This window comes from Lynx rufus, unplaced genomic scaffold, assembly GCF_022079265.1.
Source record: "Lynx rufus isolate CCGP_SWC_20201006 ecotype Redwood Valley unplaced genomic scaffold, mLynRuf1.p SCAF_14, whole genome shotgun sequence".
Lineage (NCBI taxonomy): Eukaryota > Metazoa > Chordata > Mammalia > Carnivora > Felidae > Lynx > Lynx rufus.
The window spans coordinates 19,855,889-19,871,095 of record NW_025814828.1 but is presented as its reverse complement, the minus strand read 5'-3'; the positions used below and the strand labels follow the sequence as shown (position 1 = coordinate 19,871,095).

The 15,207-nt window shown below is 42.3% G+C and overlaps 1 protein-coding gene across 2 annotated transcripts in view; it reads left to right on the top strand.

Annotated features, from left to right (window-relative positions):
• Window positions 1–2,989: 2,989 nt before the first annotated feature.
• Window positions 2,990–15,207, top strand: part of APOO (apolipoprotein O) — a 57,098-nt gene continuing 44,880 nt past the window's right edge. For both annotated transcript variants that reach the window (XM_047076011.1, XM_047076012.1), the window contains exon 1: window positions 2,990–3,192. In XM_047076011.1, coding sequence (XP_046931967.1) covers window positions 3,184–3,192 — 9 coding nt within the window. In that variant the 5' untranslated portion in view covers window positions 2,990–3,183. The remainder of the gene's footprint in view (window positions 3,193–15,207) is intronic.

Below are 15,207 nucleotides of genomic sequence, written 5' to 3'. Positions count from 1 at the left end.
ACTGGCCTTCAGTCTCCAGTCTGTGTGTCCTTCTGGGTTCCTCCACACTGCAGCTGAGTTAATCCTGTAGAGCAATAATCTAGCCTTCTCACTCCCTAACTTAAAATCTTTCAGGGACACTTCATTTCCTCCACACTGAAGTCCACACTCCTTAGAATGGTGTTCCAGACTTTTCTATCTAGTGTCCAATCTCTCAAACATCAAAATACCAACTTTCATCAGCATTCCTCTCTAGACTGTGAGAACAAGAACTTGTCCCCAAAATTAGTCAATGTTTTATACAGCTGTACCACTGATCATGCCATTTCCTCTCCCTGCTGTGACGTCTCCACCACCAGCAAACATCAACTCAGGCTCCAAGACGCCAGCTAATTGATGCCTCCTCTCTGAAGTTTTCCACCCTCTCTTTTTCATACAACTGCTCACCCTGTCTCCAAGGTCCCATAATACCATACACGTTTTTCTTTTACAGTACTTCTCATATTGCATCATAATTTGTTTTCTTGGCGGTCACCCCAATAAGCTTGTTGAGGGCCGGAGGCATCTTGCTAACTATGGAATCTTCTGTGCCTACCGAGAGTGCAGGGTTTTTACATGCTTGCCTGAGAACTTTCTGTCCTGGTTTTATCATGAAATAGCAGTGAGACTTTGGGCAAGTTCCTTAACCTCTCCGTAGCTGAGCTCCCTCCATGGTAAAGTGAGAGGGTGTATACTAAATGATTCCACCTTTGGTTTTCCATCCTTTGACACATTACTCCAATTTGAATGCAGTTCCGAAATTCAAAGTCACTGCTTAGACTCTTCTACTAAAGCAGGGACTCTTTATCCTTTCCTCTGGTGCCATGGACCCGTATGGACAGACTTTTTTTTTTTTTTTTTTTTTTTTGTAGAGAGAGAGACAGAGCATGAGTTGGGGAGAGGGGCAGAGGGAGAGAGAGAGAATTTCAAGCAGGCTCCATCCCATGACTCTGACATCATGACCTGAGTCAAAATCAAGAGTCAGATGCTTAACTGACTGTGCCAACCAGTCGCCCCTGGACAGACTCCTTCTAAGAATTATGTTATTTTTTTTAAGTTTATTTGTTTTGAGAGAGAGAGTGTGTGTGTGCACACGTGGAGGAGGAGCAGAAAGAGAGAGAGAGAGAGAGAGAGAGAGAGAATCCCTAGCAGTCTCCGTGCATGGGGCTTGAACTCACGAGCCATGAAATTATGACCTGAGGTGAAATCAAGAGTCAGTTGCTTAACTGACTAAGCCACCCAAGCACCCCTAAGAATTATGTTTTATAAATTCATAACATAAAACACGTACGACCACAAAGGACTCCACAATTATATTGAAATCACTGTGAAAACATTTTCAAAATCAAAACTATAGGAATTTGTCCTGTTTATGCATTAAATGAGAGTTCTCAAAACTACTGTACTCGTCAAGAGGTAATGAGCAGAAATGCTATGTCAAGATGTCTGCTACGACTGTACCATTATATGAAAATATCTGTGCTTTCTACTGGGGAGAAAGTCGCCAGTACTGCTGATACTACTGTGCTTTACTGCCTACACTATAATTGAAAGAAATGCTAAAGTTCAGCTACAGATGAGTGAAAATAAAGTTGTAATTTTTTCCCCATCTAAGTTCATACACCCCCTGAATTAAGAACTCTTACCCTAATTTATCACTATACTTCACACTTTTATATACACGTGACATTCCATTACTGATACAGAGCCTTCAGAGTCTTTTCAATGTTTGTCCTTGGGGATATGGATGGGGATGGCTTGGAATATACAAATGTCTGGATCAAGAGAAAATCAGCCCATAACATCTGGGAGTTGTCCTGACACTCACAGCTGGGCTTTGGTGTTACCCTGGCTTCCTAACAACACCCAAACCAGAGCAAAGCCGGGCTTCCTTGAATTCGCTCCCACATGACCCAACCAAAGCCCAAATCTTATTATACATCTTTCTAGCACCCCCTTAGTGACATGCCCCGTTGTGCCAAGTTGTGAGTTTTCCTCGAAGCAATCAGAGATATACTCAATTTGTACAACTACAAGTGGTTGAACACTTGTCTTTGGTCTTGGGCTGGAAGGCAGCGACATGCCACCACACAAACCACAAAAATCTTCCAGATGCCTGCCTGGATGAATTTACACTTTCTATGGGGTGAGGAAGCATAATACAGATTGAAATATGAAACCCTCATTATGAGACACTATAACAATTATTTAGGCGAGATCACAGGTTTTAAAGGCAGACTACCTAGGTTTGGATCCCGGGTTCCCGCTTTTTCGGTGTGGCCTTGTACAAATTACTTCTCTGTGCCTCGGTTTCCTAATCTACTAAACTGGGACTAATAATCATACTCATCTACCTGGGTTGTTGGAAAGATTAGATGAATATGTGTAAGGAGCTTAGATTAGAGCTGAGCACATAGCAAACACTACGTTAGTTTCTGCTATTCTTGTTAATAAGATAAGTATTCTCATTATTACCTATTTCTAGTAGTATGAAGGGACATGTGATTCCCAGGGACGGGTATACGCTTAAGTATTTTAAAGGGAAAAAAGTCAGGGCCTTTCGAGAGTAAAGGACATGGCAAATTATATTAAATTTAAAACCTTAGGAACTTCCACCCCACGGTAAAAAAAAAAAAAATCTGAAAACCTTTTGTGAGATAAATCCAGGCCCCAGAGGTCGGCGACTTCCGGCCATGAGACTTTCGAAGCAGCTCGATACCCGTCGAGCGCCCCCGCCCGGCGTCCTCGGAGCAGAGGATTCCCAGCCCAAGTAGCTGGGCGCCCAATAGCGGCAGCGAAGGCCAATTCCCAGCGCGGCGCGGTGCCCGGCACCTCCCTCCTCGCGCCCCCGCGTGTCGCCCACACGGAGCTGGCGCTTTCCTGCCGCCTAGCAACGGCTGGCGCAGGGGCGGAGCCTCCTGGAGGCGGGGCTTGCGTTCCCAGGCAGTCTGAGGAGCGACGCGCTGCAGCTCGGCGACGCCGCTACCAGACCAGGCTTCCGAACTAAGCCTTCGCGGGATCGAATTGGCTGTACGGCAGTCACCCGAACCGCGGCCCGCTTGCGGTCAGAGGAATCAGGGCCCTACCCGGCCGCCGTAGCGACCTCTCTGTAGTGGGCGGGGCCGAGGCCGGGGTGACCCCGCGGGAGCCACCTCTGCCAGCAACATGTTCAAGGTGAGAGCGTGGAGCCGGGTCACAACTGTCACCGCCCCCTCCCGGCCTTGTGGAGCCCTGCCCGCGCTCTCGTGGGCCTCTCCGGGGGCCAGGCCCGGCTCGCCCTGAGGCTTTTCTCGCCTCTGGGCCAGCTGCGTCCCGACCCAGCTGTTCTTTCACCGGTCACCTAGGAGCGAAAGGTTGCTGGGCGGAGGCGTGAGATCCCGGGATGGGTGGGTGGGCCCTGTGGGTCTTGCTCTCGTGAATAAAACACTTTGAAAAGTTAAAGTCCCCCCCAAAATAATCACACACACCCCCGATGGTGCCCTCGGGTTCGTGTGTAAGGAGAGGCCAGCTCAGGGCACTGCAGGGTTCGGCTTTGGTTGCCTGGCAGGATCAGGTTTCAGAACCTGACGTGTGAATGGGGGAGGGTCACCTTCGGAGAAGCTGCTGCAGGATTTGGGGAAGCTGGTATGGCAATGTGGGAATGGCTGGAAGGGTGGTAAGCTGCAACTTTGTTCCCCTCTCAAGTGAACATTATTTGGTACAGACAAGTCGACCCCATTTTTTACATTTTACGAGTTCATTTCCTTTGAAAGAGATCGCCTTTCAGAGTGAAGACTTTGTTTCAAAAATCTGCATTTTAAACTTGAAGCCATCATTCTATTTAAAAAAAAATAAATGGTGTTTTCTATCGTGAAAACAAATCATAAGCTCCCAGAAGTTAGTGTACAACATTGAGTCTTCAAGAAGCACAGCACCTGTAAAATAGTGCTAATGAAATCTCAAAATTGTACTACTCATTTAGAAGTTTTATTGTGCTCCTGCAATGTGCTTAGGGCACATTAGGACACGCTATAAAATCAGAACATGGATTCAGCCTTCCAGTCTTGGCATTGCCACTTTCCAGCCGGGTGACCTTGGGCACATCCCTTAACCTTTCTGTGCCTGTTTTCCTGTCTGTAAAGTTGGGGGAATAGCATATACTTCATAGGGTTGTTATAAGGAGTAAATAAGTATGTTTAAAGCACTTGGAAGAGCCTTTGGCCTATAGAAGTGCCATCTAAGTGTTTGCTTTTAGTTTGTTTTCAGGCAGCTCACAGTTTAGTTACGGGACAGATCCCATAAGCAGTTTACATTCATTTGATAAATTTGTGTTGAACACCTATTGTGTGCAAGGAGTTCAGCTCAGTTTTAGTGTTGCAACAACAAAAGATGTGCTGTGATCCGTTTATATGGGTATCAACCATGTACTGTGGTAGTAGAAAGGAGAGCAGGATCTCCTTTGCCTCGGGGGTTCCCCTCTGCACCAGGTGTTCTTAACCTGTGGTCTTCAGCCCCTCCGAGGGTCTGTAGATAGAATTCAGGGAAGTCCTTAAACCCTGATGTGAAAAAACTTCATTTTCACCAATTGCCAACTGAAATGTAGCATTTCCTTCATTTACAAGTGTACGTAACTGTATCAGTTAGCTTTTGTTAGGTAACAAGCCAATGTAAACCAGTGCCTTAAAAGTATAATGATTTGTTATGTCTCACGGTCAGTGGGTCTGCCTGGGCAGTTCTGCTGGCATCCCCCATTGGCTGAATTCGGCTGGTGGCTAGACTGTAAGGTGGCCTTATTGTCATGTGTGAGGGCTTGGTGGCTCCATTGTGCCTACCTTGGGCTTCCTCACATGGTCACTAGGTCCTAAGAGGGCAAGTCTGATTGTGCAAACACTTACCTGCTTGCATCACATGTGCTGATGTCAAAACAAGTCACATGGCCAAGCCCAGAGTCAATATGGGGACATTACTCAAGAGTCTGGCTATGAGGAGATGTGGTTCATTGGGAGCGATTAATTTAATAAGCTAGTACAGCAATAAAGCACACTAGTATTAGCAATACTCATCATCAGTGGAAGTCACAGGACCAATACATATCATAGACATTTTCATAGCACAGTTATTGCAGATCTCAAGGTATCATTTGTGATCATCATGACTTCAATATTACAGTAGTTATAAGACTCAGTGCTAAGTCTTTTTATTTAATGAGCTAATAAGCCTATATTCCTATATCTGATTTTGAGTTTTAAAAATGTTTTTCTAACTATTGAAGTATAGTTGGCATTTTATACAGTTAGAAGCATTATTTTGAGTAGGGGTCCATAGGGCTCACCAGACTGCCAAGGAGATGTATGGCACAACAAAAGGGCATAGAACCCCTGGGGACTTCAGGGGAGGCTTCACAGAAGAGACATTTACATTTAGGTTTGAAAGCCAAGTAGGAAGTACTAGTATATCTCAGGTTAAATTAGTCAAACATGTAGTTTGAGTAGAAAAGGTCACAACAAACCTTGGCAGACACCTAAGTGTAAGGAATAGGCAGAGGAAGATGGGAGGCTAGAAATCTGGTAAGTAGGTGTACAAAAGGGTGACGTTTAGAAAATCAAGGGAAAAAAGTTTCATGGACAGACTATGTTAGGATGCTTTCAGTTGGGAAAACCCACTTGCTTAAATAGTAAGGAGAATTCTCTCACAAAGTCTAGAGGATGGGTGGACTCCAGTGGGTCAACAATGTCATCAAGGACCTGGTCCTTTTCTTGGCTTTTCATAGTAAGATTGATTTCCCTTATGGTTGCAGTGTAACAGGCAGTAGTAACACGTTTTCTCATTCACTAGAGCAAGGGAGAGGACAGAACTCCCACGCTTGGATTACCCTCTTCCTTCAGTCTGATTGGACCAACTTCGGTCACATGTCTGCCCCTCAGCTGATAACCATTGCCAGGGCAATGCCATGCTCTGATTGGCCGAGACTAACAAAATCAACTGGGGATGGGGTCAATTTATCTCAATCACCGGGGAGAAAAATGAATTTGTCAACACAGTGGGGAATGGAATTCAGATGTGCAGTCAACAATGTCCGTTACAGAGAGATAAGTTAGATGAATTTGGAGAAGTGCTCATTAATTTGGGCAATTTGGAAAGCTTCCATGACCTTTATACATGTGGGTTTACTGATAGAAGTGAAAGCTATATTAACGTGTGCTGGTTACTGAGACATGAGTAAATGGACACATTGGTGGTGGGGTTGATAAGTTTGATTTTCTCCTTTAAGGGAAGGAGAGAGGAATATGGTAGGTAACTGGAGAGGCCTGTTAGGTCAAGATTATAGAGTTGTTTTTGTGGTTGTTCCACTATTCAAGATTTGACAGTGTTTATGGCCTTAGGGAGGAATGTAGGGAGGAGCCTTTTCTTTTATATATATATATATAAACTAAAAAAAAATTTTTAGTGTTTATTTTTGAGAGAGAGAGAGAGAGAGCATGAGCGGGGGAAGGACAGAGAGAGAGGGAGACACAGAATCTGAAGTGGGCTCCAGACTGTGAGCTGTCAGCACAGAGCCTGACACGGGGGCTTGAATTCACGAACTGCAAGATCATGACCTGAGCCGAAGTTGGACGCTTAACCGCTTAACTGAGCCACCCAGGCACCCCAGGGAGGAGGCTTTTCTAAGACAGAATCCCTCAGCTTCAAAAAGGAGGAAAGATGTTGCCTTCCTCCTATGAGGTAGAAGGAAAAGGGTGGGAGTGATGGTGGACCAGTGGTTCTCAGCTGGACAGTACCACCCAATTGGGATACATTTTGGGAACTCGGATTGTGCTGCACATGTTTAATTTAGTTGTGTTGAGCATATATATACTGAAATATAATTCCTATTATAAATCTTTTCCTTTTGTTCTCCATTATGTTACCATCAAATCAGGATACTGGCCTCTCTTTTTTTTGACTTATGCATGTAGTGGGTGATGAATTTTGTTTCAAGATAGCAAAGCAGTCACTTAGAAAAATAGTTGTCATAAAATGGCGATGTCAGGTTTAGTAGTTGAGGAAGGTGAGAACCAGTGCCTCTCAAAATTTGTACGTGCAACTCTGATTTGGTAGATCTGGTGTGGGGCCTCAGAGTCTCCCTTTTTTAACACACTTCTGGATGGTATAGATGCTGCTGCTCTCCCATCATACTTTGAATAGCATAAAGTGAGGCAGATTGATAGATGAATGGTTTCTTGTGTTTTCCAAAGGTGAGTGGTTTTATGAATATGGTGGGATTTGGAAGAGGCAGTGACCAAGGAACAAAAAAGATCAGTAAGAGGCTTTGATTGCTCTGCTGAGAGCTGCTTTCGTGAGCTCTATCATGATTGCTTCCTGGAAGTGGAGACTAGCAACTGGCAGGATTGATCTGGGTTTGAGAGTTATCAGCTTGGGTCAGCCAGGACTGAAGGGAATAGGGATTGATAGTATAGGTGTTGGTGGAAAAAGTACTCTGTGTGTGTGTGTGTGTGTGTGTGCGCGCGTGTTTGTGAGAGACTAGTTATGCGCACATACAATTAAAATATTTGAACTGTAACCATTGTTTTGATTTAGTTATCCATCTTCAGGTCAGTAGGGGGCACTGGTGGATTAAAAAACACGTTTGAAAAGCTGCCCAGTTCTATTCGAGGAAGCAGTTTTTCTGGGTGCTGCTGCTGGAATTGAATATATACACCCCATCCCCAGATTTGTGTTACTAGATTTCATTCATTACCCAAATGTATATCATAGTCCAGCTATGGTGAGCACCGTGCTACACCCTGGTGGGTACAAATGAAAACTCCCAGTTCTTACCTAGGAGACAATTTGCAGATTTGGCTGCACACAAGAATTATTTGAGAGACATTTTACAGGGCCCTGCGTCCATGGGTCTGATTTACCTTTTTTAAAAAAAAAATTTTAATGTTTATTTATTTTTGAGAGAGAGCATGCGAGCGGGAGAGGGGCAGAGAAAAGGGGAGACACAGAATCAGAAGCAGGCTCCAGGCTCTGAGCTGTCAGCACAGACCCTGATGCAGCGCTTGAACCCAAGAACTGGGAGATCATGACCTGAGCCGAAGTCGGACACTTAACTGACTGAGCCACCCAGGCGCGCCAAGGGTCTGATTTACTTTTTAAGTGAGGTCCTGGAACCTCTGATTGAAAAAGCTCCATCCCCACCCCAACCCCACAGGTGAGTGAAACTAAGGTTAGTGGCTCAGAAACTGCCCATTCTGATGTCGTGTAGTAAGTGCTCTGATGTAAAAGGGTTGGGGGAGATATAGAGCAGTGGATCACAACTTTGGCTACACACTAGAATCATCTAGAGGGCAAGTCCTGCTGTCTGGGCTGCAGCCAGACCAATGCCATCAGGATCTCTAGGACTGGGATGTCGTCACCTACTTTGTAGGGTGAGTAGCCAACCTTGACAGCTACTAACTTAGAGGAATGAGCACCAGCAGGGGGCATCAGGACACTTTGTAGAGGAGTACATGCTTGTTCTGACCTCTGGAGCTGGGCAGAGGGACGCAACTGGAAGGGCCTTCCCAGCAGAGCAGAAAACCAAGGACACAGAAGTAAAAGTTCCGCATTGTGTTAAGACAGGTTTCCCCGTGTTAACTATGGGCAAGAAAGATACTCAAGTTCTCTGTAGCTGTCTCCTCATCTGTAAAAAACAAGGCTAAGACTAGCACCAGCCTCACACTTTTGTGTGGATTAAGTTAACTCAGACCCAAGCACAGTGCTTGGCATAAAGTAAGGGCTTGATAAATGTGAGCTGTTACTTTTAGTTGGCTTCTTGTAGGAGGCTGCTGCAGTAGTGTTATGGTGGTGCACAGTCTTGGGGCTTTCCAAAAGTATTTTTTAATTTCAAATTTTGGTTGTTGATTAGATGTGGCACAGGAGGGAAAAGGAGAATCTGAGGGTGCTGCCCAGGCTTTTAGCTTGGAAAATTGAGTGGCTGTTAGAACTATTCAGGGAGATGGGAACGTAGAAGAAGGCTGATGTGGATTTGGGGGAGAGAGGTGATCATTTGATTTTGAAGAGATTGGACTCGTTGAAGTGTCTGTGGACATTATTATGCAGTGACCAGTTGACATGGAATCCAAGGGTATGGACATTGGTTGAGAGACGAGGGTTGGAGATGGAATCATCAGACGCCTTGAGGGAGAGAATTTGGCCTCCTGAAAACTGTGGCAGTTTCTTCCCGAAGGGCAAAAATGTGACCTGCCCTCAGAGCTCCCTGCTTAGAACAGCCTGAGGTGACTGTGTCCTTAGTTGTAGGGCATTATTATTACCTCACATACTCTTTGTGGCTGTTTGGTCTTGATGTAATGCCTCTATTGCCCATCTTATTTTCTGAAATTAGTTTTCTTTTTTTTTTTAAATTTTTTTTAACGTTTTTTTATTTATTTTTGAGACAGAGAGAGACAGAGCATGAACGGGGGAGGGGCAGAGAGAGAGGGAGACACAGAATCGGAAACAGGCTCCAGGCTCTGAGCCATCAGCCCAGAGCCCGACGCGGGGCTCGAACTCCCGGACCGCGAGATCGTGACCTGGCTGAAGTCGGACGCTTAACCGACTGCGCCACCCAGGCGCCCCTGAAATTAGTTTTCTTATCATGAATAGTATATCAGTAGTACAAAATGAGGGGAGTGGGCACCTGGGTGGTTCATTCGGTTAAGCGTCTGACTTGATTTCCACTCAGGTCAGGATCTCATGTTTTGTGAGATCGAGCCCCCAGCCCACACAGTGGGCTTTGCACTCACAGTGCGGAGTCTGCTTGGGATTCTTTCCCTCTTTCTCTCACTGCCCCTCTCCCCACTCTCTCAAAAATAAATAAATTAAAAAAAAACTGAGGGGAGAATACTACTACCAAATGGAAAAGGAAAATCACCTGTAGATTATAAAAGAAATGCTGCAACTTTATTTTAGTTGAATATTATTTTAAATGGCACATATTTTGAAAGATAATAAAGATTCCCTCCTACAATTTAAGCATCTCCAAAGGTCTTTTTGAGAAATTATAGTGAATACATATATTTATACATACACACATATATATTTACTGTGTACATATATATATATATAATGCATACATATTTACTCATGTAAATACATATTTATGTGCAAGATTAATTGGATTCTTTCCCGTTTGTTACCCTTCAAAGATGTCGCATGGTAGATAACAAAGAAGAAAAACTACCCAGCCCTTGATTCAGTCAGAAAGCACGGGCCCAGGTTCTAATTTATCGTTGTTTCTGGTTTCTGGCTAATCAACTTGAATGAGGTTTCTTAGTTTCTGAGTCCCCTTATCATGGTACTGTAGGGACAGTAATATGCCCCTCCATTTTGCACATGATTGTTGGGGGTTCAGATAAGATCACATGTGACAAGAATGGTAAATGAAGCACTGTATGAACGTAAGCTGTTTTCAGCCCCTCCTGTATCACATCTGTCTACTGAAGTGATCTAGAGTTTCAGATTAGCATCCTGAACTTAGGACTGTCACAAGTAGATGAAACTTGGATAAATTCACTTCTCATTTAGAACTGAATTCTGCTCAGGACACTATAACACTCTTCCTTCTAAAATGCTAATGCCCCCCTGTGTGCAGCTAACACTGGAAGAGGAGAAGGAAGAAGTAGATGAATTGTACCTTAAAAGAATGGGGAGCAGAGAGAGAACAGTAGATAATGGACTAGACATTTATGGTAAATGAATTTATTACCCCGTGAGGCCTATGCATATTTGTAGACATTTATGATTCGAGGATCTCTATGTATACCTGCTCAAGACCTATGTCTTTTCTAGGCTACACTGGAACTTTTTAGAAGCTAAGAAATGAACTTTGATATTTGTTTATATGGTACGTTTAAAATTACTGCAAGTAATTAGATGCGTAAGACATCTCTATAGCAAAGAAACGTATCTGTTTCCAAAACTTGGCACTTGACTTATTTATAATATGACAGGAAAGTGCCAAAAGATTTTTGAAATGAAAGAATTAAAGAGTTGATTTTCCCCAATAATGCTTAAGTGGAATTTTATGGTTCGTGCATGCAACATGAAGGTTTATGTAGATATTTTCGGGGGAAAGACATTTCAGTCTGAAGTTCAGTCTTAGAATTTGGAAGTTACTTGTTTTTTTACTTTGAGTTTTTCCTAATTTGTGCGTGGCTTCATGCCAGTTCTATTAGAAAACAGTGCCAACTTCTTAACGTAGCGGGTTTTAAAACTTGTGTTCGTTGTATACTAAAATAGTTGTAGAAGCAAGAATTTAGAGCAAGGGTTGGAGAGTTTTTGACATGCTAAGAGACTCTAACTTTGAATATTAAGCTGAGTTTTTATGATAATAGCATTATAATACAGTTGTATTTTGAATATTGTTTTACAGGCACTTTAAATAGTCACCCTTTGTCTTCCTACTTCTTTCTGACTCTTTGAAGCAACTCCGTGTGTTTTATTCAAAGCCCACACTGGCTCCGACTTAAGGATGTCTTTGTTTGGTTGGGTGACAATGAGGAGCCAGAGATAGATTCACAAGTGTGTATTAATAGCTCTGGTTGGGAAGGGATATCCATCGGTTTCTTTTTTCAGATATGTCTGTTCATTCATTTAGCGGTCTTTTTAAATAGGATAAATGAAAATAGTAAAGGTTTCTTTTTCTTTTCTCTCCCATCCCACAGACGTCAGTCCTTGTGAAATAACAGAATGTTTTTCTTTGTGCTTGCTGAGATGAATCTTCTCTCCCCTTAGAGGTGCTGATTCATGTGTCGTATTATGACACAGGTTAAACTGGCAAGTAAGTAAGCACCAAATGATACGAGGACTCCAACAAGCTTCCTGAATCCTCTGTTGATGGCTTACCTCACTTGGCAAATATTGACCCTGAGTCTGTTTGTGGACTTGCCTCGTTGGGGAGCACTGTTAGAAGTTGCTGTGTATAGTCCAAATATTGACTTTTCTTGTTTTTGTTCCGTGTTTTTGCAGAGATTTTCATTATGAATCCGGATTATCATCAGCTGAATAGAGCCTAACACAGCAGCTTTTTTTTTCCCCCATAAAACAGTTTTGCAGTTTTTCCCTTAAGGACGAAAATGCCGTGAATAAATGAGATGAGGTTGAAGGCAGTTGTCGTCAGTGGGTTCCGGTGTCCCCCGTGCGCACAGTGGTTTCTGAGGAAATGAAACCTGGGTTTAGATAGACTTTGCTTTGACAGAATAGCCCTTCCTCTTAGAAAGTGTAGATTTTTTTTTAGTTACTTTAAAACATAGAAGCGTTTGAAAGACAATTCTTGAAATAAATTGTTCCCTCTGATTTTTTTCTTACCTGTATCCCTTTAACTTGGGATTGAAAAGATTCATCTTGGGGTGCCTTCCGAGAGAGAGAGAGAGAGAGAGAGAGAGAGGGAGAAAATATCTATGGGGGTTTAGGTAAGCAGTGGTAAATTTCTGTCTGAATGAGGAAGTTCAAGATAAATTTGAAACGTGGTAGATTACATGTCATGTGTGTTCTAAGTCTGTGAAACCAGTACAGCCCAACCAGATGACTCAAAACCTGCCTGAAGGAACAGTGATCTCACTCATTGGCCTTGAGGTTTCCTTCCTATTTATCAGACAAGTTTATTATTTTTGCATGAATTTAACAAAAACCGATAACTATTTTTAAAGAGTAGAATATGAAACAGTTGCCAATGAAACATAGTTGCTTTGCTGACCTAATTTTGTGGTGAATTCTATCCTCCAGAGATAAAATAGAAGTTGGTTTTATGTTAGGCCAAGATAATGTTAATCTTGAAGACGACAGCCTTATCTCCTCAGATCACAGTTTGTTTATAGTGGATGAGGAAGAACTGGGAGATACCAGTTACTCTACTACAGAATTACAGAAATGAGTTTCTCATAAAATAGTTCTGTGTTTGTCATGGTTGGAAAACCGTTTTTCTCTTTGTAGGTTCAAGTCTGAACTCTTAAAATACTAGCTTCCTAACCCGTTTACTATGAAACAGACTGAAATGATTGCGGTTTCTGTTGTTGGGAAAGTGTAAACGCTCCCAAATTTATACATGCAAATAAATGCCCATCCACGTGGCTGTTTTGGAAGGACAGATTCATTTATCCTGTCAATATATTTCTTCCAAAACGTGGCATCACTGATCGATAGATTTATTAAAAAAATGTCTTCATGGATCAAAATATTTTTGTCCCTCTTCATTTGGAGTTACCTTCATCCTTTGTGGCAAATTCTTTAGAATATACTGAGGAACAGCCACTTTTGTTCTTTGCATAATACCAAATAAATCAATGTATGTTGTGAAAACTATAGGAAATATAGAAAATACTGAAGAATCACCCTTAATCCCACCACTTGTACAGCTAACCACTGTTCACATCTTTTCAGATCTGTTTCTGGGCATACTTACACATTCCCTCAGTTTCACATTTTCAAAAAACTGACAAATCCCTCTTCCCCTTTAAACAGTGCCATTTTCTAATCTCCTTCTCTCGCTTTTATTTCACATATACAGAGGCTGCTTTTCCTTCAGGCTCAAAATTTGATCTGAAAGCATTTAGAAGTGTAAGCCGTATGATCATATATCAAAAGTAAATTCCCTTTATTAATTTCTTATATAAATAGTTGCACTAAATTCTCACTCACTATTTGACCTGTCAGAGTTACTCCTTTGAAGAGAAAACATTTTTTGAGGAGGCATACTGTTTATTTTCTTTCTGGCTGCGTTGATTTTCTGTAATTAAAAAAAAATTAATGTGTATTTATTTTTGAGAGAGAGAGAGAGAGAGAGAGAGAGAGAGAGAGAGTGGGGGAGGGGTAGTGAGAGAGGGAGGCACAGAATCTGAAGCAGGCTCCAGGCTCTGAACTGTCAGCACAGAGCCTGACGCAGGGCTCAAACTTACAAACTGTGAGGTCATGACCTGAGCCGAAGTTGGACCCTTAACCAAACTGAGCCACCCAGGCGCTCCTGATTTATTTATTTATTTATTTATTTATTTATTTATTTATTTATTATCATCTTAACCAGTTTTTTTATTGTCATTTTTTGGTATTGTGGTAAAAAAGAAACTCCACACATAACAAAAACCCTACCATCCTAACCATTTTTAACTGTACAGTTCAGCAGTGCTAAATATATTCACATGGATACATAATAATCTCCGGAACTTTTTTATCTTAGGAAACTGAAAGTATATATCCATTAAACCATTCCCCATTTCCTCTTCCCCGAGCCCCTGGTAACCATCATTTTTTGTTTCTGTGAATTTGACTACTTTAGATACCTCGTATAAATGAATCATACAACATTTGTCTTTGGTGACAGGTTTATTTTATCTAGCATAATGTCCTTGACAGTTGGGTTGCTTCTACTTTTTGGCTATTGTGAATAATGCTGCTGTGAACGCCGAGTGTGCAAATATACCCTCGAGACCCTGCTTTCACTTTTTTGGGTTAAATATCCAGACATGGAATTGCTGGATCATATGGTAACTCTATTTTTAATTTTTGTGAGGAACCTCCACACTGTTTTCCTGAGTGGTTGTACCATTTTACAGTCACGCCCAGAGTGCACAAGGGATCCATTGACTCTATATCCTTGCCAACATTTGCTGCTTTCTTGTTTTTTGATAGTGGCCATCCTAAGGGATAGGGGGTGAGAAAATACCTATTTTTTAAAAATAGTGTATAAGTTAATACTGAATAACTGTTCCTTTTATTTATTTTTTTAAATGTTTATTTAGGAGTGCCTGGGTGCCTCAGTTGTTTAAGCATCTGACGCTTGATTTTGGCTCAGGTCATGATCTCACTGTTCGTGAGTTCGAGCACCACATCTGGCTCTGCACTGTGTCAGTGAGGAGCCTGCTTGGAAGTCTCTCTCTGTCTCTGTCTCTCTCTGTCTCTCTCCCTCTCTGTATCTCTCTCTCTCTCTGTGCCTACCCTGTGTGTGCGCGCTCTGTTTCTCAAAATAAACTTAAAAATTTTTTTTAAATAAGATGTTTATTTATTTTGAGAGACAGCATGGGAAATGTCCCCACATGCATTTATTTTCCACGGTGACAGGTATAAAAATGGTCTTGTGTAATAACTTTGGAAGCAGTTGCACATTTTAATGGATAGGTTATATGACCGCTAACTTATAATAGCTAAAAGTGTAATAATTAAAACATCAGGTTTATTTATGCAGTTTTCTAA